The sequence below is a fragment of the Nannobrachium achirus genome (assembly GCF_963921795.1).
Source record: "Nannobrachium achirus genome assembly, chromosome: 9".
Classification (NCBI taxonomy): Eukaryota; Metazoa; Chordata; class Actinopteri; order Myctophiformes; family Myctophidae; genus Nannobrachium; species Nannobrachium achirus.
Genome location: NC_137818.1, coordinates 9,304,583 through 9,321,513, shown reverse-complemented (window position 1 = coordinate 9,321,513; position 16,931 = coordinate 9,304,583). Strand labels below are relative to the sequence as shown.

Below are 16,931 nucleotides of genomic sequence, written 5' to 3'. Positions count from 1 at the left end.
TAATTCAACCCAATTCTTTGCACCTGTCAACTTGCGATGTGACAATAAAAGACAATTCAGATTCTGATTGCTAGCGAGCAGGCACGCGCACACATAGACATCAAAGGGGGCTTGAGCCCCTGCCCTTTTACCCATCGGTAAAAAGTGCCCTCTCCTCCAGACCATGAATGCAGTTTTCACTATGGTGAAAAAAATGCAAATGCCCTCTTTCCATGCCATACCCGAGGGCGGCATTCAAGAGAATTGCCTTGTCCAAACTGTCATGAACTTGAATGCAGCAAATTATGTTGATATAAATTGACCTCTCTGTGTAGAAATCCAATCCGTTACGCCACATCTCCAGTATTGACTTGATTATGCTTAGTTCAGTGTGGTATCAAGCACCGAAAATAGCCGACCTCCAAGCTCACAACGCGTCACACTGCCACACGTTTTGAGCTTGGAGGTCTGCATGCTATTTTCGATATTTTCACCAAAGGAACCTTTTAGAAAGTTCAGCCCCTGACTCTCTATAACATTCTCTGCACGTCCCTGGTGGCAAAACCAAACAAAAGCCTGACGTGTTTTCAGCAGGATGTAACGTCTGCAGGAGAACCGTTTGCATTGCTAGGCAACTTAATGTGTCAGGCAATGTCCCTGCACTGGGTTTCCACGGCAACCAGAAACTCAGCAATTCATAACAACACAGCCAGGTCTGCAACGTATTACTACTGTGTTTGGTGTGGCCTTTCTAGTGTGTGAGTGTGAGTGTGTGTGTGTGTGTGTGTGAGTGTGTGCGTCTGAGCGTGCTTAAGCACATGCATTTACAGCTAGGCTAGAGATGTAAACTTTTGTTTTTTATCTTTGGAAGCCTATGGCACATGCACAAGTTGGTTGTGAGGGGCCTTCAAATGGCCGGCCTCTCCAAAAGGAGGGCCAAACACTCGCTCAGTTTCAGCTATTAGGCCTATTCGAAGCCGCTCAATTTAGAGGAGGCATTGTTGTCTGCTATGTTTTTGACAAGCATGCCAACATGTATCATGTGCACTTTTACTTAAAGGACAACTTTGTTTTTTTTACAACAAGGGTTCATATTATAGATTGTAATTAGAGAAAAGAAAAGATGAGTGTTAAAATGTTTTCATTTACTGCTTTCTATTGTTGCATTGGCGTACAAGTGGCTATATACTGTATGTCTTTTTAGACACAATAAGCGGGCAATTTCTTTGTTACTATTGACACCAGCCCCCATAAGTCACATCTGCCCATGAAAGATTATATGGTGCATCTTGGGAATGGGCTTATTGTGTCTAAACATACAAGTGACTTGCATGCAAATCAAAATGGTTAAAATCACTAAAACGATAGAAAGAAGTACATGAAAACATTTTAACACTCATCTTTTCTTTTCTCTAATGACTATCTAAAACAGCGGTCTTCAACAGGGGGTCCGCGACCCCTAGGGGGTCCTCAGAGTTACTACTGGGGGTCCTCTAAATCTTTGTGAGATGGAAACTTTTTTGTTCTTTTTTATATTAACCACTTGAACCATAGCATCCATATTCTGAGAACTTTAGCCAAAAATAGCAGATCTACAAGCTCACAAGCTTGTAGCTTGTAGATGTGAGCTTGTAGATAGGCTATTTTTGGCAAAGAGCTTTGCTGTAGAGGGGAAAAAGAGCAGACTAAGTACTGAGTGAAAGGTCAAGTGTATCAAGTATGACAAAGTGGTTAAATATCTGGAAACACAAATTGACATGAATCCAAAATACACAGATGATTGTGCCGTCAAATGATGAAACTATATGGAATCTATGAACAGGTTGTGGGTGGGGGTCCCTGCTTCATCTCTCTCTCGACTAAGGGGTCCTTGGCCTGAAAACGTTGAAGAACCCTGATCTAAAATATGAACCCTTATTGTAAAGAAAAACAAAGTTGTCCTAACAACATGTGAGTCCTCTTTCTTTCCACAGCCAGTTCCCATGGTTCCATGCTGGTCCTCCCCCATAACAAGCCAGTGCTGAGTAATGTGCTGTTGCACAACACACACACAGGAACAGACTAATGAAGAGAGTGCTGTCCAATTAGCTAGCGGAGAGGAGAGGAGGAGGAGGAGGAGGAGGGGAGGGGAGGCACACCAGTGGTGGAAAAAGTAAACATTTTTTACTGAAGTAAAAGTATCTTGCAATGGGCCTGGTGTACAAGATACACTCAAACTTTTTTCTGCATGGGCACACTTTTCATGTCCCAAGAATCCATGGGCACACAAACATAATACGGTGGGTGTAAATATCGTCACTGTCGGGGGAAGAAACCTTGTATCTCCAAGTTTCAAATGTGTACGTTTCTTCGCAAAGTAAAGCCCTGCTTCATCATACAAGGATGTCGCACAACAGTAGTGAAAACAGCAGATCTACAAGCACACAACGCCTCACACCGCGAGGCGTTGTGTGCTTGTAGATCGGCTGTTTTCACTAGTTTAGTGAAAACTGGATAGTCTGCAGTGAAGTAAAGATTGTACTTACTGTAAGTACAGTACTTGAGTAAATGTACTTAGTTACTTTACATCCCTGCACCTCAGCAGAAGCACACAATGTCTGCACACAGCATGTCTTGTCCAACCATGCAGAATTCCAACAAATTACTGCGTCTAATCTTTCTCGGGGTATAATCTTTCTAAATCTACACTCATCTTCGCGTAATTGGTGTCCTTAGTTTCTTTTGAGGCACTACATTGTTCTCTCTCGCTCTGCACTCTCTTATTTTCATGCTTACTCTGCGTTTTTCTTCCGTTTTTTGATACTCGCTCTTTGTCAAGTCACTCTGCTAAATGCATAACATTGTAATTGTAATTGGTCTCTTGTAGGGTGGAAATAAGAGGTTTCTGCCCCTATACAGCAGTGAATCGTAACCCTATAGCGTTCCTATTCTGGGAGCGAAAGATATTTAGTGTAGAGGGGAAAAAGTTGGGGAGGGGGGGCTAGTACAGATCCCTGGGGGACTCCCAGTAAACTTCACTGCAGCGGCGGCTCTCATCAGCATGCTCTGTGTTTTTCTTTTATTATCGCCGCTACACCAAATATCTTTGTGAAAAAACAAAATAGCCAATCCACAAGTTTACGTGCGGGCTCACCTTATTACCCCTGATCATTTTGTAAGTGTGGGTTGGCTCATGGTAGCTGACAGAGTAGGCTACATCATCATTGCTTCGCTTATCGTCCCATCCCTATTATGTACTGTAGATCGGCAAATTTTGGGGGGCAAACATTCCCCTGCAGAATATGGATGCTAGGGTTCAGGAGGTTCAGAATATGGATGCTAGGGTTCAAGGGGTTCAGTGGGCAGAGCAGAACAAAGAATGCTGGGCTGTGTCCGGGGGCTGCAGTGGGCAGCGCCCCAGAACGGACCACTCAATGCATTGTGGGAGAATTCTTCTGCAAGGCCAAGCAGAGCAACCATTCAACGCAAAGACATTCAACGTGCTCTGTGAGGAACAACGGTGGTCAGTAAATGAGTACATTTACTTTAGTACTGTACAGCATCAGGCCGGTGCACACACAGACATCACTTGAACCCCTGCCCTTTTATTCATCTGTAAAAAGTGCCCTCTCTCCAGACCATGAATGCATTTTTTACTATGGTGAAAGAACTGCAAAATTCCCCCCCTTTCCATGCCATGCGTCCTGAAGGCAGCATTCAAGAGAATTGCCTTTGTCCAAACTCTCCTGAACTTGAATACAGCATCTTATGTTGAAAGAATGGCCCTCACTGTCAGGGGCGTCACAGGGGGGGGGGGGGGGGGGTGGGGGGAGTGGGACTGAGTTACAAGGGTCCAAGATGGATGGGGCCTTAACTATTTTATACTTTAGCTATTGAAAAATAGCAGATCTACAAGCTCACAGCTGCCGCACTGTGAGCTTTTTTTTAAAAAGTTGTGAAAAGGTGTACAAATCTTTGAATATATGTATTTTTGAGCGAACATTTGTAACTCAAATTTTGCTTCTGGGGGGTCCCTGTAAATAAATATTTTGGGATGGGGGACTGTGGCCAAACATATATTTTGGGGGTCCTTCACATGAAAAAGTTGACAAAGAAAATCACGATTTTTCAAAAATATTTTTCAATAGTTAAAGCACAAAATGAGTAATAATGCTAGTTCCCAATCTAAATGGGTTAAACCCCTCCCCCCCCCCCCCCCCCCACCGACAAAGAAGATTCATGGGGGGCCCTGGGCTTGTTGCACCCAGGGCCCAGAATTTGGTGTGACACCCTTGCTCACTGTGTAGAAATCCATGCAGTTACGCCACATGCCATTAGTATTCACTTGATTATACTTAGTTCAGTGTGGTATCCAGCACCGCGCGGCGCGCTGTGAGCTTGGAGTACCCACATTCATGTGTGTGTGACAACCTTTACATGTCACCTGCATGTGACATTTCTTTGCATGTTCTATATATATGTATATATCCAACTGCTGCAACTTATGCACACATGGGGCTGCACCTTATGCACACATGGGTTTGTGTACATACCTGTTATGCTTCTTTTACAATATACTGTACATCAGTACATCATGTACAGTGAATGGTTAACTGATTATCATCATCCTGTAGTACCATATTACAATAAGGCATAGTAGTGGGCATGGTTTACTGGTGCAGCAAAAAAGAAAAAAAGAAAAACAGCCATTCATTTTTCCCATAGACATTTACCAAAATTGATCGGCACCGAGTGCCACGCTGCGAGCTTGTAGATCTGCCATTTTTGAAACATCGTGATTTTTTTTAGCAAATCTTTTAATCTTTTGTATCTGTATCTTTTTCATTTCATTTCATTTATTTATTTAGACAGGACAGTGCCAGTTAATGAACACATTGACAGTGACATATTGCATAATAAATACAAATGTACAAAAATCGCAGTGTAAACTAGCCGGAGTTAGCTTAGAGCAAAATTTCATCCGTTGTCCTCACATAAAACAAGAAACAAAACAAGAATAACAATAACAGGAACAGACCAGTACAGGGCAAACAAAAAACAACAAGAACAAGGTGCTTGGCGCAACAGAGTGCCTAGTGCGACAAAGTGCTTAGTGCCAGAATTAAGCTAAAAAGTAAAACAATATAGGAGAAACTAGCCTGGCAGAGTAATTCGTACCGGCATCAGATAGTTCTTATAGGTGGTTACACGTTTGTGATTGTTTCTCTTATCGTATCTGTACATTTGTAACATGTTACAAATATTTGCTTCCGGGGGTTTCCCTTGATACATAATATTTCGAGATGCCAATTACATATTCTAGGAGCCCTTGACATGAAAAGGTTTGAGAACCATTGACATGGCATTTTTCAAAACGTGTGTGTGTGTGTGTGTGTGTGTGTGTGTGTGTGTGTGTGTGTGTACCTGTGAAGATGGGGCAGAGCTTGGCCCAGCAGGTGATCCCTCCCTCAGAGGTGTACTGGCCCAGCGCCACCTCCAGGAAGAACACAGGAAGACCGCCTCCAAACAGGAAGATAGTGTAGGGGATGAGAAACGCACCTGTAAACCAAGTCACAACCAAACAACCGTCAAACTTCAAGCGACCAAAGGTACACCCCGTTAAGAGTATCCCCCGGTCGTAACTGGGCCCTACTGGGCCCTACTGGGCCAGCCCGTAGTTGACTCTGTCCGGCCCAAGCGATTACTATAGTTTTGGGCCCAAAAACCCTAAAGGTGTCATTAGTGACGTTTCCATAAAGTTGTCAGTGAAAAAAAGGTAGTCGACGAACATTTTTCATCATAGTTTTAGTCAACGAAATCAACACTGGCTAACTCTGTTTTTAATGGAACAGAGGAAAAATACATAATTGACATTGTCAACAAATGTAAAGCTAAGACATCTATAGATAATAAGGGAACTGACATTAGCATTAGTTAAAAGTATTATGGAATATGTGGAGAAACCGCTTCTGTAACCAATCGTTAGAAACAGGAATATTTCCTAACAAGATGAAAATAGCAAAAGTTATACCAGTATATAAGGCTGGAGATAAACACAAACTCACACATTATAGACCTCTTTCCTTCCTTCCACAGTTTTCTAAACTTTTTCTTCTTTTTTTTAAGAGGATGAGAGTTTAATGATTAGATTAGATTAGGTTAGAGTTTATCACCAAACACAATGCACCAGTAAGACTCCCTAATCGGGAGATAAGCGACCGTAGGTCACATGTATACACAAAGAGTAGGGAGCAGTGTCCCCAAAAAATGTGGACGGATCCATGTTGATGACATGAGTGTAGACATACTGTGTAGCGATTTGCGTGATTTTAGGGCAAAAATTGGAGGAGCAGTGTCCAAAAATGTGCTTTCAAAAATCGGCCTGAAGGTGGCGCTAGAAGAGGGCCATGTGAGAAATGAGGGGTGGGGTCTCCGCGCCGCCGAGGCGGACGAATAGGTACCGGCCCCGGCTCTCCCGGTCGCTCCTTGCCCAAGTTACGGCATTTTATGTGCGCTGCAGTGGCAGGGGGTCCTCCACTGGGGGCGCCACCACTTTTGCATCCGTTCTGGAGCACAAGGAGTCGGTGGTCCCCGGGAATTCCCCGTGAGCAGCCCCGTTGGGGTGGTCATTTGGTCATTTTTGCACATTTGGAAATTTTTTACATGTGGGGGTCCCCCAGGGACCTGGGGGTCCCTGGAGCTCCGGGGGTCCTTGGAGGTTTTAGTTTGGCAGGTAAGGAGTGTGTGTGCAAAATCTGGCATGGATCGGGGCAACGGTTGCGGAGATATGAGCAGGGCAAAAGTGTGACGTGTGACGTGTGACGGACTGACGTGTGACGGACTGACGCACGGACACCTGGTGGAGCTTTCTGTAGTAAGTGCGACCTACGGTCGCAATTATGTGAACACAACAATACGGTCCATGGCTAATAGGACAACAACACATGCAGCTATGGAATTTGTTGAGACAATAATTACAGCAATAGTAAACAAAGATGCAATAGGAGTATTTCTAAACCTCAGTAAAGCATTTGATACTGTAGATCATGACTTGTTATTACAGACATTGGAGAGGTATGGATTTAGAGGGTTAGCTCTCTCTTTGGTAGTAGCTATTTGCAAAATAGAAAATAACGTAATGTACAAATAAATAACTACATCACAATTGTTGAATGTTAAATGCGGGGTTCCTCAGGGTTCTGTGTTGGGCCTATTGCCCTTCATATTGTACAGTATGTACATGGGATAGGTGAGGTTTCAAAACTAACAAAAACAATAATATTCGCAGATGATTCAAACTTGATCTGTTGTGGACTTTTGGAAACAGTGACATATGAATTGAAGAAGTTAAAGAGTTTGTTTGATTTTAATAAATTCACACAAAAGTATAATATTTGGGAATCGTGTAATCAATACAAACAAAAACAACTCACAAAAAATGTATAGCTTGCTATGTACAGTACAGAGTACAGCAGATTTGGTATATATCTGGAGCATCATTTTGACTGGTCTTTTATGCTTGATTATTTATTTTGTATATTTGTTTAGTTTTTTTTATTTTAAATGTGAATGTGGGGCGAAAAGCCAAAATTATGTCCAAAACTGATTCAAAATCAAAAACAGCAAATGCAGCAGATTAACTTTTGATGCTTTTGTGTGCCACCGTGGTATGATCAAGTGGGCCGTTAATTCACGAGAAGAAGAAAAAACATAAAATGTTAAAATATAGAGGATAAGAGGTTTCTGCTCAGAGAAAAACGAAAAAAAAAACAACAACGTGTGTTGTGTTGTGTGAGCTCACCTCCACCGTTCTTATAGCAGAGGTAGGGGAAGCGCCAGACGTTTCCTAAACCCACGAAGCCGCCGGCCACGGACAGGACAAAGTCGAGCTTGCTGGCCCACTTCTCTCGCTGCGGTGCCTTGCCCTCCGCCTCGTCCTCGGCCCGCGTGCCGGGACTCTTCCCCGGCGAGGGCTTCAGCGTGTCTTTGTGGAAGTCCTTCAGGCATTGCAGTTTCTCTTTCTGTGCCATGCTGAGAAACAAGGAGGGGAGAGGTAAAGATATTGTATATATCGTGATACAATGAGGGAGCCTTATTAAAGAAATCCTGTTGTATTGTTAATACAGAGATTCGTTGCATTTAAACCTGCATTTTGGTTTAAAACTTTTCTATGTCAAGGTCTCCCCTTTAACTCTGACAGTATACAAATGAAACCAAATGGACCCGTAAGTAGGGATGTGTATCGTTCACCTTTGAATCGATACGATACCTTTTTCCGATACCCGGGAATCGATACGATACCCTTTTCGATACTTTTTATTTAAGTTTAACTGCTCAGAGGTGATGATGATGATCACACAGTGTGGCGGAGCGGAGAGTATCGACGTTGGATAATCATCATAATAATAAACATTATAGGCTATTGTTGTCTATTTTCCACAGTAACGAGTGTAGCCTACTAAAGCAGTCATTAAACTCTCAGTAGCCCAACTGTTACAGATGCGAACGGCCAGGGGTGCGTTCCAGAGTATCGAAGCGAGGTATCGTTTGTTTTTACGTGAACCGATACCCGATAGTATCGACGTCATGCAATCGATACCATTAAAAGTATCGCAGACGATACCCATCCCTACCCGTAAGGGTCCATTTGGTTTCATTTGTATACTGTCAGAGTTACATACTTCCTCAAAAGGAACCCAGAGAGTTCCTAGACCCTGGGCAGGACCAGGAGGGAAGAGAAACGGAATTAATTTGTACTACTGTATGTGTGGCAGTGGTTCTCAAAAGAGACCCCTGAAATTGATGGGTATTTGGCCCTGGACCAACATTTGAAAATGTTTTGTTCCAGGGACCCCCAAAAGAGAAGTATTGAGGTAACATATTCTCTGCCAAAGACTCCAACAACTCTTAAGGTATATTAATGACATAGTTCAATGTTGAAAATTAAGTCGTTTTTTTTTTTTTTAATCCAACCGCTCACTACCAGAGACGACGTAAGTCGTCTTACTGCGTCTCCGGTTGAAAACCCTTGACTGCGGTCTAGGTCCCACAGACAGAAGACTTCAATTCCCATGATGCATACAGGAATTACATCATCCAAAAAAAGAAATCCCCATTGGTCTAGATGAAATTCAGAAAAATGGACGTGTCTTTGAATCTTCTCCCAGATCGCATTCTTGGTCAAAACAAGCCCTTTTCTACGGACCAAAACAACAGCATGAATGATCGCGAACGGGAGCTTCTGTTTACAAGGCACATTTATTCAGTACTTTCAAGATTTAAATGAAATGTTCAACGATAGCAGATGTACAAGCTCGCAGTGAGCATGACCTTTATATTTTAATCATTAAAAAGTTACATAGTGTCACTGTAAAGTGATTGTGATACTGGATTAACATGCTGATCTACAAGCACACACCGATCTACAAGCAAACACCGTTGTGTGCTTGTAGATCAGCTGTTTTCACTACTTCTGTGCGACGGCCTTGTATGATGAAGCAGGGCTTCGTCATACAAATCTGAAACTTGGAGATACGAGGTTTCTGCCCGACAGTGACAATAATGCTGCTTATATAATGCACATTATTTAGTACACCGTGTACATATATGCTGCTTTATAACTTCCTCTTTCCGTTGCCTTTCTCATGACTGGCTGTATGTGCAGCATACAGTATTACTCTGGTCCACAGCGTCAGCTGCACCGACGCTCTGACAGACCCGTCGCTAAATGACTAGACCGGGATTTCTCAGCCCCTACGAGCGCTCAACTTGAGTCAAAATAAACTAAGCTACTTCACTACTCACCAAACCAAAGGTACTTTTGCGTTGTTGAAAGTCTATTCTCGGCGGTGGGAAACCTCTCAGCACCACCCACTCTGTAAAATACATTATTTCTGTCATGAAATAAAATGCATCCAACTCGACCGCCGCTTACTTACTTCCGGGTTGTGAACCGGTGTGTCTGCGGTGGCCGCTGGGTGGCTCGAGGTGGGTGAGTTTTATTTCATGACAAAGATAATGTATTTTACAGAGTGGGTGGTGGTGCTGAGAGGTTTCCCACCGCAGAGAATAGACTTTCAACAACGCAAAACTACCTTTGGTTTGGTGAGTAGTGAAGTAGTTTAGTTTATTTTTAGAAATCTAGTCTAGTCATTTAGCAACGGGTCTGTCAGAGCGTCAGCTGCAGAGCTAAGCATACACTAGGTATATGCATTATTCTGACCGGTTATATGACATCAGTCTTCTGACTTAATTTGTTTACCTGGCATCCTATAGTTTCAATGTAAAGATTTTTCTTTATTTTAATTTGTTGAGGTCAAGTGCTCCCATGCTTGACCGAGTGTGTATGTCCCTATGTCCAGGCCAGGGGTGAGCTGACGGTGGAGCTATGTGGAGAGCCGCCCCACTGGCTTTGAAGCAGCATGCACCTCACTATAAAAACCTGCCGATCGAGTGGTTGATGCATGTCAGTGGTCCATTCATTGTGTGACCTGCTAAGTAGCCTAGTGGGTGTGAGAAGTTCTGTCTGAGGCAGTCAAAAGAGTTGAATAACAGTGGCTGATGGATTCATGAACTAATTCAATTCAGTTACAGAGGTGACTGCGAGGTAATGCATAATTATGACAACACTTAAGTTTCTTCATTATACAAGTACCGTAAATATTGAATACAATTTGATACAGACTACAGTATATTGTACCAGTAAGACTCCCTAATCGGGAGATAAGCGACCGTAAGGTCGCATGTATACACAACTTGGCCTGTAAGTGGCATAGTTTAGCGATACTGTGTACGGCTTTGCATGATTTGTGTGCAAAGTCAGTAGGGGCAGTGGCAAAATATGTGTTTTGCAAAAATCGGTAGATGTGAAGATTTTAAGTGGCATGTATGCCTATGTGTTGAGGGAATGTGCGTGGCTAATTGCAAAGAAAAGACATGTGGTGCTGGTGTTCATGATTTGCTGAAAAGGGAGCAATCCAGCAAACTTTAGAAGGCAATCGTTGCCTGTCAGGAGGGAAAATGGGAAATGGTACAGATGCATGTTGCTGAGATGAATTGCGAGATAGTGTGTACCACTTTGCGTGATTTTTAGGTAAGATCTGTAGGAGCAGTGTCAATTAATGTTGTCAGCAAAAAGCAGCCTCATGGTGGCGGTAGAAAAGGGACATGTGAGAAATGAGGGGCGGAGGTTGTGGTTTGCCAGCCAAGTGTGTGTGCAAAGTTTGGCATGGATAGGGGCAACGGTGCCAGAGATAAGAGTAGGGCCAAAAGTGTGACGTGACGTGAGGGACAGACGGAGGGACTGAGTAGCAACAGCTGCAATACCACTGTAATTGTAAGTATCCTGACCCTGTACACCAATCGGGAGATAAGCGACCGTCAGGTCGCATGTATACACAAATTGGCCTGTAAGTCTGCTGTGTGTGATTTTTTAGGCAACTGTAGGAGCAGTGTCCATTAATATTGTCTGCAAAAAGCAACCTTGTGGCGGCGCTTCAGAATTCAAATGCATCAAAAGTAGCAGATTTACAAGCTCCAAACTCGCCGCGAAGCAGCGTGTTTCGAGCTTGCATGCGTGCGTGCGTGTGCGCGCGTGTGTGTGTGTGTGTGTGTGTGAGATATCGGCGATGTTGGGCAAGAAACCTCTGATCCCCAAATTCTAACTTTTTGTGGGTTTTTTTTCGCACTACTGAGGGGCAGTCATACTATAGTACTTGTCCGATAGCGTCACACACAAAAGAAAAAGCTTCAAAAGTAGCAGCATCCGGCCCGGACGGCTAGTTTAGTGGTCTGACAGCGTGTCAGGGGTAAGAGGTAAATGGTGCATTCCTATAGCGCCTTTATCCAAGGCGCTTTACAGAGATTGTGCATTACATTCACCCATTCACACACACATTCATACACTGATAGTGGAGGAAACCATGCAAGGCACCAACCTGCTCACCGGGAGCAACTAGGGGTTCAGAGTCTTGCTCAAGGACTCTCCAACACTAACTCTGGGGGAGGCCGGGATCGAACTGGGAACCCTCCGTGTTCTGATGACAGTTTCTCTACCACTGAGCCACTGCCACCCCCCGACTCTTTGCTCCCCTTCTCTCTCTTACCATTTCCTGTCAAACTACTGTGAATAAAGGCAAAAAAAAGGCCCAAAAAGATCTAAAAAAGAAAAGAAAAAAGAAAGTAGCAGCATCTGCAAGCTTGCTTCCTTGCTGCATTTTGAGCTTGTAGATCTGCTACTCTCTTTTTCTTTTTTTTTTCTTTTTTTCTTGCTTACTTACTTTGAATCCTAAAAAGTAACAGTAATTTGGAGATAGTCAACGTCTGGTTTGGGCACTGGAGACAGTGGAGAGGATATCGCCTCAAGTATTTGCCAAAAAAATAAACAACAAAACAGAACAAAAAATAATACTAAGCAAGCACGTGTCATAATCATACGTAGATCCTGGATAATCAGCAAGTGTATTCACGGTTGAGAGCTCCCTTTCAAAAGTGGCAAAAAGAAAAAAGAAAAAAAAAACATAAACAAAACAAAAAGAAACACATGCAGTCTGTGACGTTATCAGCCGTTATCTGGAGCCGTTTTATACAGTTTTGTGCGCACACACACACACACACACACACACACACACACACACACACACACACACACACACACACACACACACACACACACACACACACACACACACACACACACACACACACACACACACACACACACACACACACACAGCGTGGGTTTGGCTCGGTGACAAAGGCAGACTTTATTTGACAACAGGCTCTAACGTTTCCTAAAGCTGGAAACGTTCCATGGAGGTGGTTTGCCAACAACAAGAAGTATCACTCATTCAATGAACATTATATTGCACCCTAAGGGCCATTCACACAGAGAGCACTACATCACAACGATAGCGATAACCGTATTGTTCGCCCATTGTCTCTGTGGTGTAGTTTGCGGTGTGTGGACTTTAGCCATCCACTTGAAGTGAGCACGACTCCTTTACAGAACTGTGTCTTTACAGCTGTTGTTCAAGTTACAGTGATGCTTGCTGTGAACGGCTAGTGCTTACTAACTTCAGGGGAGAATGGACTGTGAACGCAAAACTAGACAACACTACGCAAGCTTATAGGAACCACAAACTGTATCGTCACTGTCGGGCAGAAACCTTGTATCTCCAAGTTTCAAACGTGTGCGTTTTTTTTTGTAAAGTAATGCCCTGCTTCATCATACAAGACTGTCGCACAAAACTAGTGAAAATAGCAGATCTACAATCTGCTATAGCAGATCTACAAGCATCTACACTATTTTAAATCATTTTTAAAATGATAAATACAAAACGAACGGTTTTGTGGACATACACGGTTTCACAAAGTAACATTTTTGGACACACAGTACGAGGTTTCCAGTCACAACAGAGCCGATAACATGTTCCTTGTATACTTGCAGAGGCATGGGTTTCGTTTCAGTGTTCTCTGCCTGAGCGGTGTGTGTGTGTGTGTGTGTGTGTGTGTGTATGTGTGTGTGTGTGTGTGTGTGTGTGTGTGTGTGTGTGTGTGTGTTGGGGGGCGGGGTGGGCGCTGCATGTGCATTGTCGGAGGGGAAAAGGAAGAGGGTGTTTTGAAACGAGCCACACGCTTGCGCACAGGACGTCCTCCTCCACTGCCTCTCGATGCCTCAAAGGGAGCGTTGTGAAACCATATAGCCCAGTCGAACAACTTTCCCTCATGCCATGCGGCGTATCAGTAACAAAGTTTAGGCACCGATGGAATCCAAATTTAGAAGGAGATATCCTCGCCGCATTCCTGAAGTCCTGGCCGCGTTCCGGAAAGACAGACACGGAGGGGGGGCTTAAGTTCACCCGAGTGTTTACACTGTAAACCGCCTTTCCAAGAAAAGATAGGATTTGTTATTACTGAGTGACTTTAAGGATCCCGTTTCCCATCTGGGAGCCGGGGCAGCGTTGAGGAAAACCCCCACTGCTATAGGGGAAGAAGGGACTGTTTTTTTAAGGAATAGAGCCCCCCCCCCCCACCCCCCGACCCATGCCAGATTCGTGTCTCCGATTTTGGAAGAGTATATCGTCGTTGTCGGGTGGAAACCTCGTATCTCCAAGTTTCAAATGTGTACGTTCTTTCGCAAAGTAAAGCCTTGCTTCATCGTACAAGGCCGTCGCACAAAAGTAGTGAAAACAGCCGATCTACAAGCACACAACGCATCGGCTGTTTTCACTAGTTTAAATCATTTTTTAAATGAAAAATGCAAAACGAACGGTTTTGGACATACAAGGTTTCCACCCAACAACGACGATATGGACCACCGATTACCCATGTTTTAACGGATACTTTGTCCGAAGAGTTTTCTCAAATGGAATAACTTTAGGATAGATACAAAAATAAATCTATTCAAAAATGTTCCGGACACCTATAGGCTCCAATGCATCCCGATGGCGCGCAGCGGGTTCGAGTCCCATTCCCGGGAACTTTGCCGGACCTTTGCGACGTGTCACTTCCCGTCTTTCTCTGCGGATAAAAACTTGTAAAAGCAGACATACATATCGGCCAAAACGATATATATATCGGTCGGGCAGAGGCCCGGTGTGATCTAAGCTCCCTGCAGGCGCATAATGAGTGTTTCTGAACATCACCGGTGAAAAGGCTTAGATTAATTGTAAGGCTGCTAATTCCACTTCCTACTCTTTTGAGACCTGGGCTCAATAAGACGAAAGAAAAAAAGCAGTTGGCAGAAGACGAGAGCGACATCAAAGAAAGGACTTCCCCTGTGCAACTTGGCCGGCTCCGAAATAAATCAAGCTGTTCCCAACTATCGCTCGCAACAATCAGGAATGCGTTTCATTTGCAAATCGTCCACCGGAGCTTTTCAGTGAAAACAAAGATCGAAAGAGTGGCGGGTGCAATTAATACCGGCTAATCCTCGTAAAGAGAACAATATAAAAAAGGCTGGCATACGAGTTGATAAAAAGTCATATTTCTTTAAAAAATCACGCTCGTGTGAACTGAGCGGTGGTGTGTGTGTGTGTGTGTGTGTGTGTGTGTGTGTGTGTGTGTGTGTGTGTGTGTGTGTGTGTGTGTGTGTGTGTGTGTGCAACAGCGCCCCTCCCTTAACATGTGTGGTCAGAAAAGGTTACTGCAGGCTACAGACAGACAGACACGGAGACACGGAGACAGACAGACCCACACACACAGCCACGTATAGGAGCGTTGTGACCACCGCTCAAAAACACATCTCTTACAACACTAATCATCAGGACAAAATACTAAAAATAGCTATTTTTTTCTTTTCCCCAGGCACAAAATGAAGAGCAGCAATATAACCCAAACATCCGCAAAAAAAGAAAGCAATTCTTGTATTTCTTGTGTGTGTTTTTTTAACAACTCATTTCGACAAGAAGACACTACACAACATACAAAAGGGTGAATTGTGTTTTGTTTTTTCCATTCAGGGAATGCTTGTGCTATGGCAGCCAACCCTCCCACTCGCCACACTGTACACCAAGCTCTCTCTCTCTCTCTCTCTCTCTCTCTCTCTATCACTCTGTACTGTTATATCACCATAGTCTCTCTCTCTCTCTCACACACACACACACACACACACACACACACACACACACACACACACACACACACACACACACACACACACACACACACACACACACACACACACACACGCACACGCACACGCACAGTCTCTCAGAGACTCCGTTATACATGACAAGTCAACTTGAACCGTTTTCCGCTCATTACATAACTGGATCAGCTCTTGCCCACTCTATTTCACTTCCCCTCTCTCAGTCTCTCTCTCTCTCTCCCTCCCTCCCTCCTCCTCCTGTCTCTCTCTCTCTCTCTCTCTCCTCTGTCCAGAGCTTGTTTGCTGACTGTTCTCCCTCACCTGCCGGCGCAGTGGAAGCCGCCGTGATAAGGCTTTAATCATTAAAGTGCACGAGGAGGCAGTGTTTGCATTAAACTTTAATGCAAACAGTCCCCAGTACAGTACAGTACCCCGGACCACGTGACACACAACACTACAGCCGCTAGACGCTCTTCTGCTCCTCCGGCAAGGCATTATTATCTTAGCACTTCCTTCGCTTGCAAGAGTAAAGACATCACTGCACACACACGCGCACACACAGACACACATACAAAGTAAACAGCCCCTAAAGCCAACATCCTGAATCTCTGGATACACACACAACTGGTTGTCCATCATCTTGTGTTTGTAGTGAGCCAAATAAAAGAATAAAGAAATAGTGAGCACAGTTATATTTGATGCTTGTCCTCCTCGGTCTTCCTGGCAACCCACAGCATATACAGTGAGTAGAGATTTGTTTTTTCATTCATCACAAAAAGCTCACTGTGGTGACATTATTATCAACAAAGACACACCAAACTGCCTTTTCTATTCTCAATTCTATCAACGCGAAGAAAAAACTCTCAAATTCCAACCCAAGGAGGAGAATAGAAGAACCTTAACAATCAGCAGACAAAGAAAGAGGTTATTTTCTAAAAGAACAAAAAAAAGATCAATGCCATTCCATTATAGATAAATGCCATTCCATTATGATGGAAGCGTTATTTAAAAAAAAAACTTACATTTCTTTCATGGCTGCGGCTACTATGTATAGGGTGTTCCTCCTCTCTCTCAGCTGTCACCATTCCTCTGTACTGACCGCCTTTATGCCACCACACATACACAGAGACACACACACACAGACACACGCACACACACACACACAGGGCTCTCTCAGAGCACCAAGGAGCGCTCAGAGCACAAGCCGACGGCAGCGCACAGCTCCGCCCCCTCGGATAAAGACAATTAAATCCTATGTGGAGATTGGGTAGAGGCTCGCGGTGACAAGACTGCTGCGATGCTCTCAGCGTGGGGACTGTAAATTTCCACTTCTCACCCGCCTCCCCCCACCCTCCCCTACCCTCAACACATACACACAGGCTAC

The 16,931-nt window shown here is 44.0% G+C and overlaps 1 protein-coding gene across 2 annotated transcripts in view; it reads right to left on the bottom strand.

The window, feature by feature from the left end:
• LOC308291996 (sodium- and chloride-dependent taurine transporter-like) overlaps positions 1–16,931 on the bottom strand; it is a 70,811-nt gene that overhangs the window by 48,762 nt on the left and 5,118 nt on the right. Inside the window, exons 1-3 of one of the 2 annotated variants that reach the window (XM_080734186.1) lie at positions 16,570–16,680; positions 7,760–7,989; positions 5,383–5,517 (exon numbers count right to left, since the gene is read on the bottom strand). In XM_080734186.1, the coding sequence (XP_080590312.1) occupies positions 5,383–5,517; positions 7,760–7,989; positions 16,570–16,580 (376 nt within the window). In that variant the 5' untranslated portion in view covers positions 16,581–16,680. Of the gene's footprint in view, positions 1–5,382; positions 5,518–7,759; positions 7,990–16,569; positions 16,681–16,931 lie in introns of those variants that run through there. The other variant, XM_080734187.1, reaches the window with a different exon arrangement.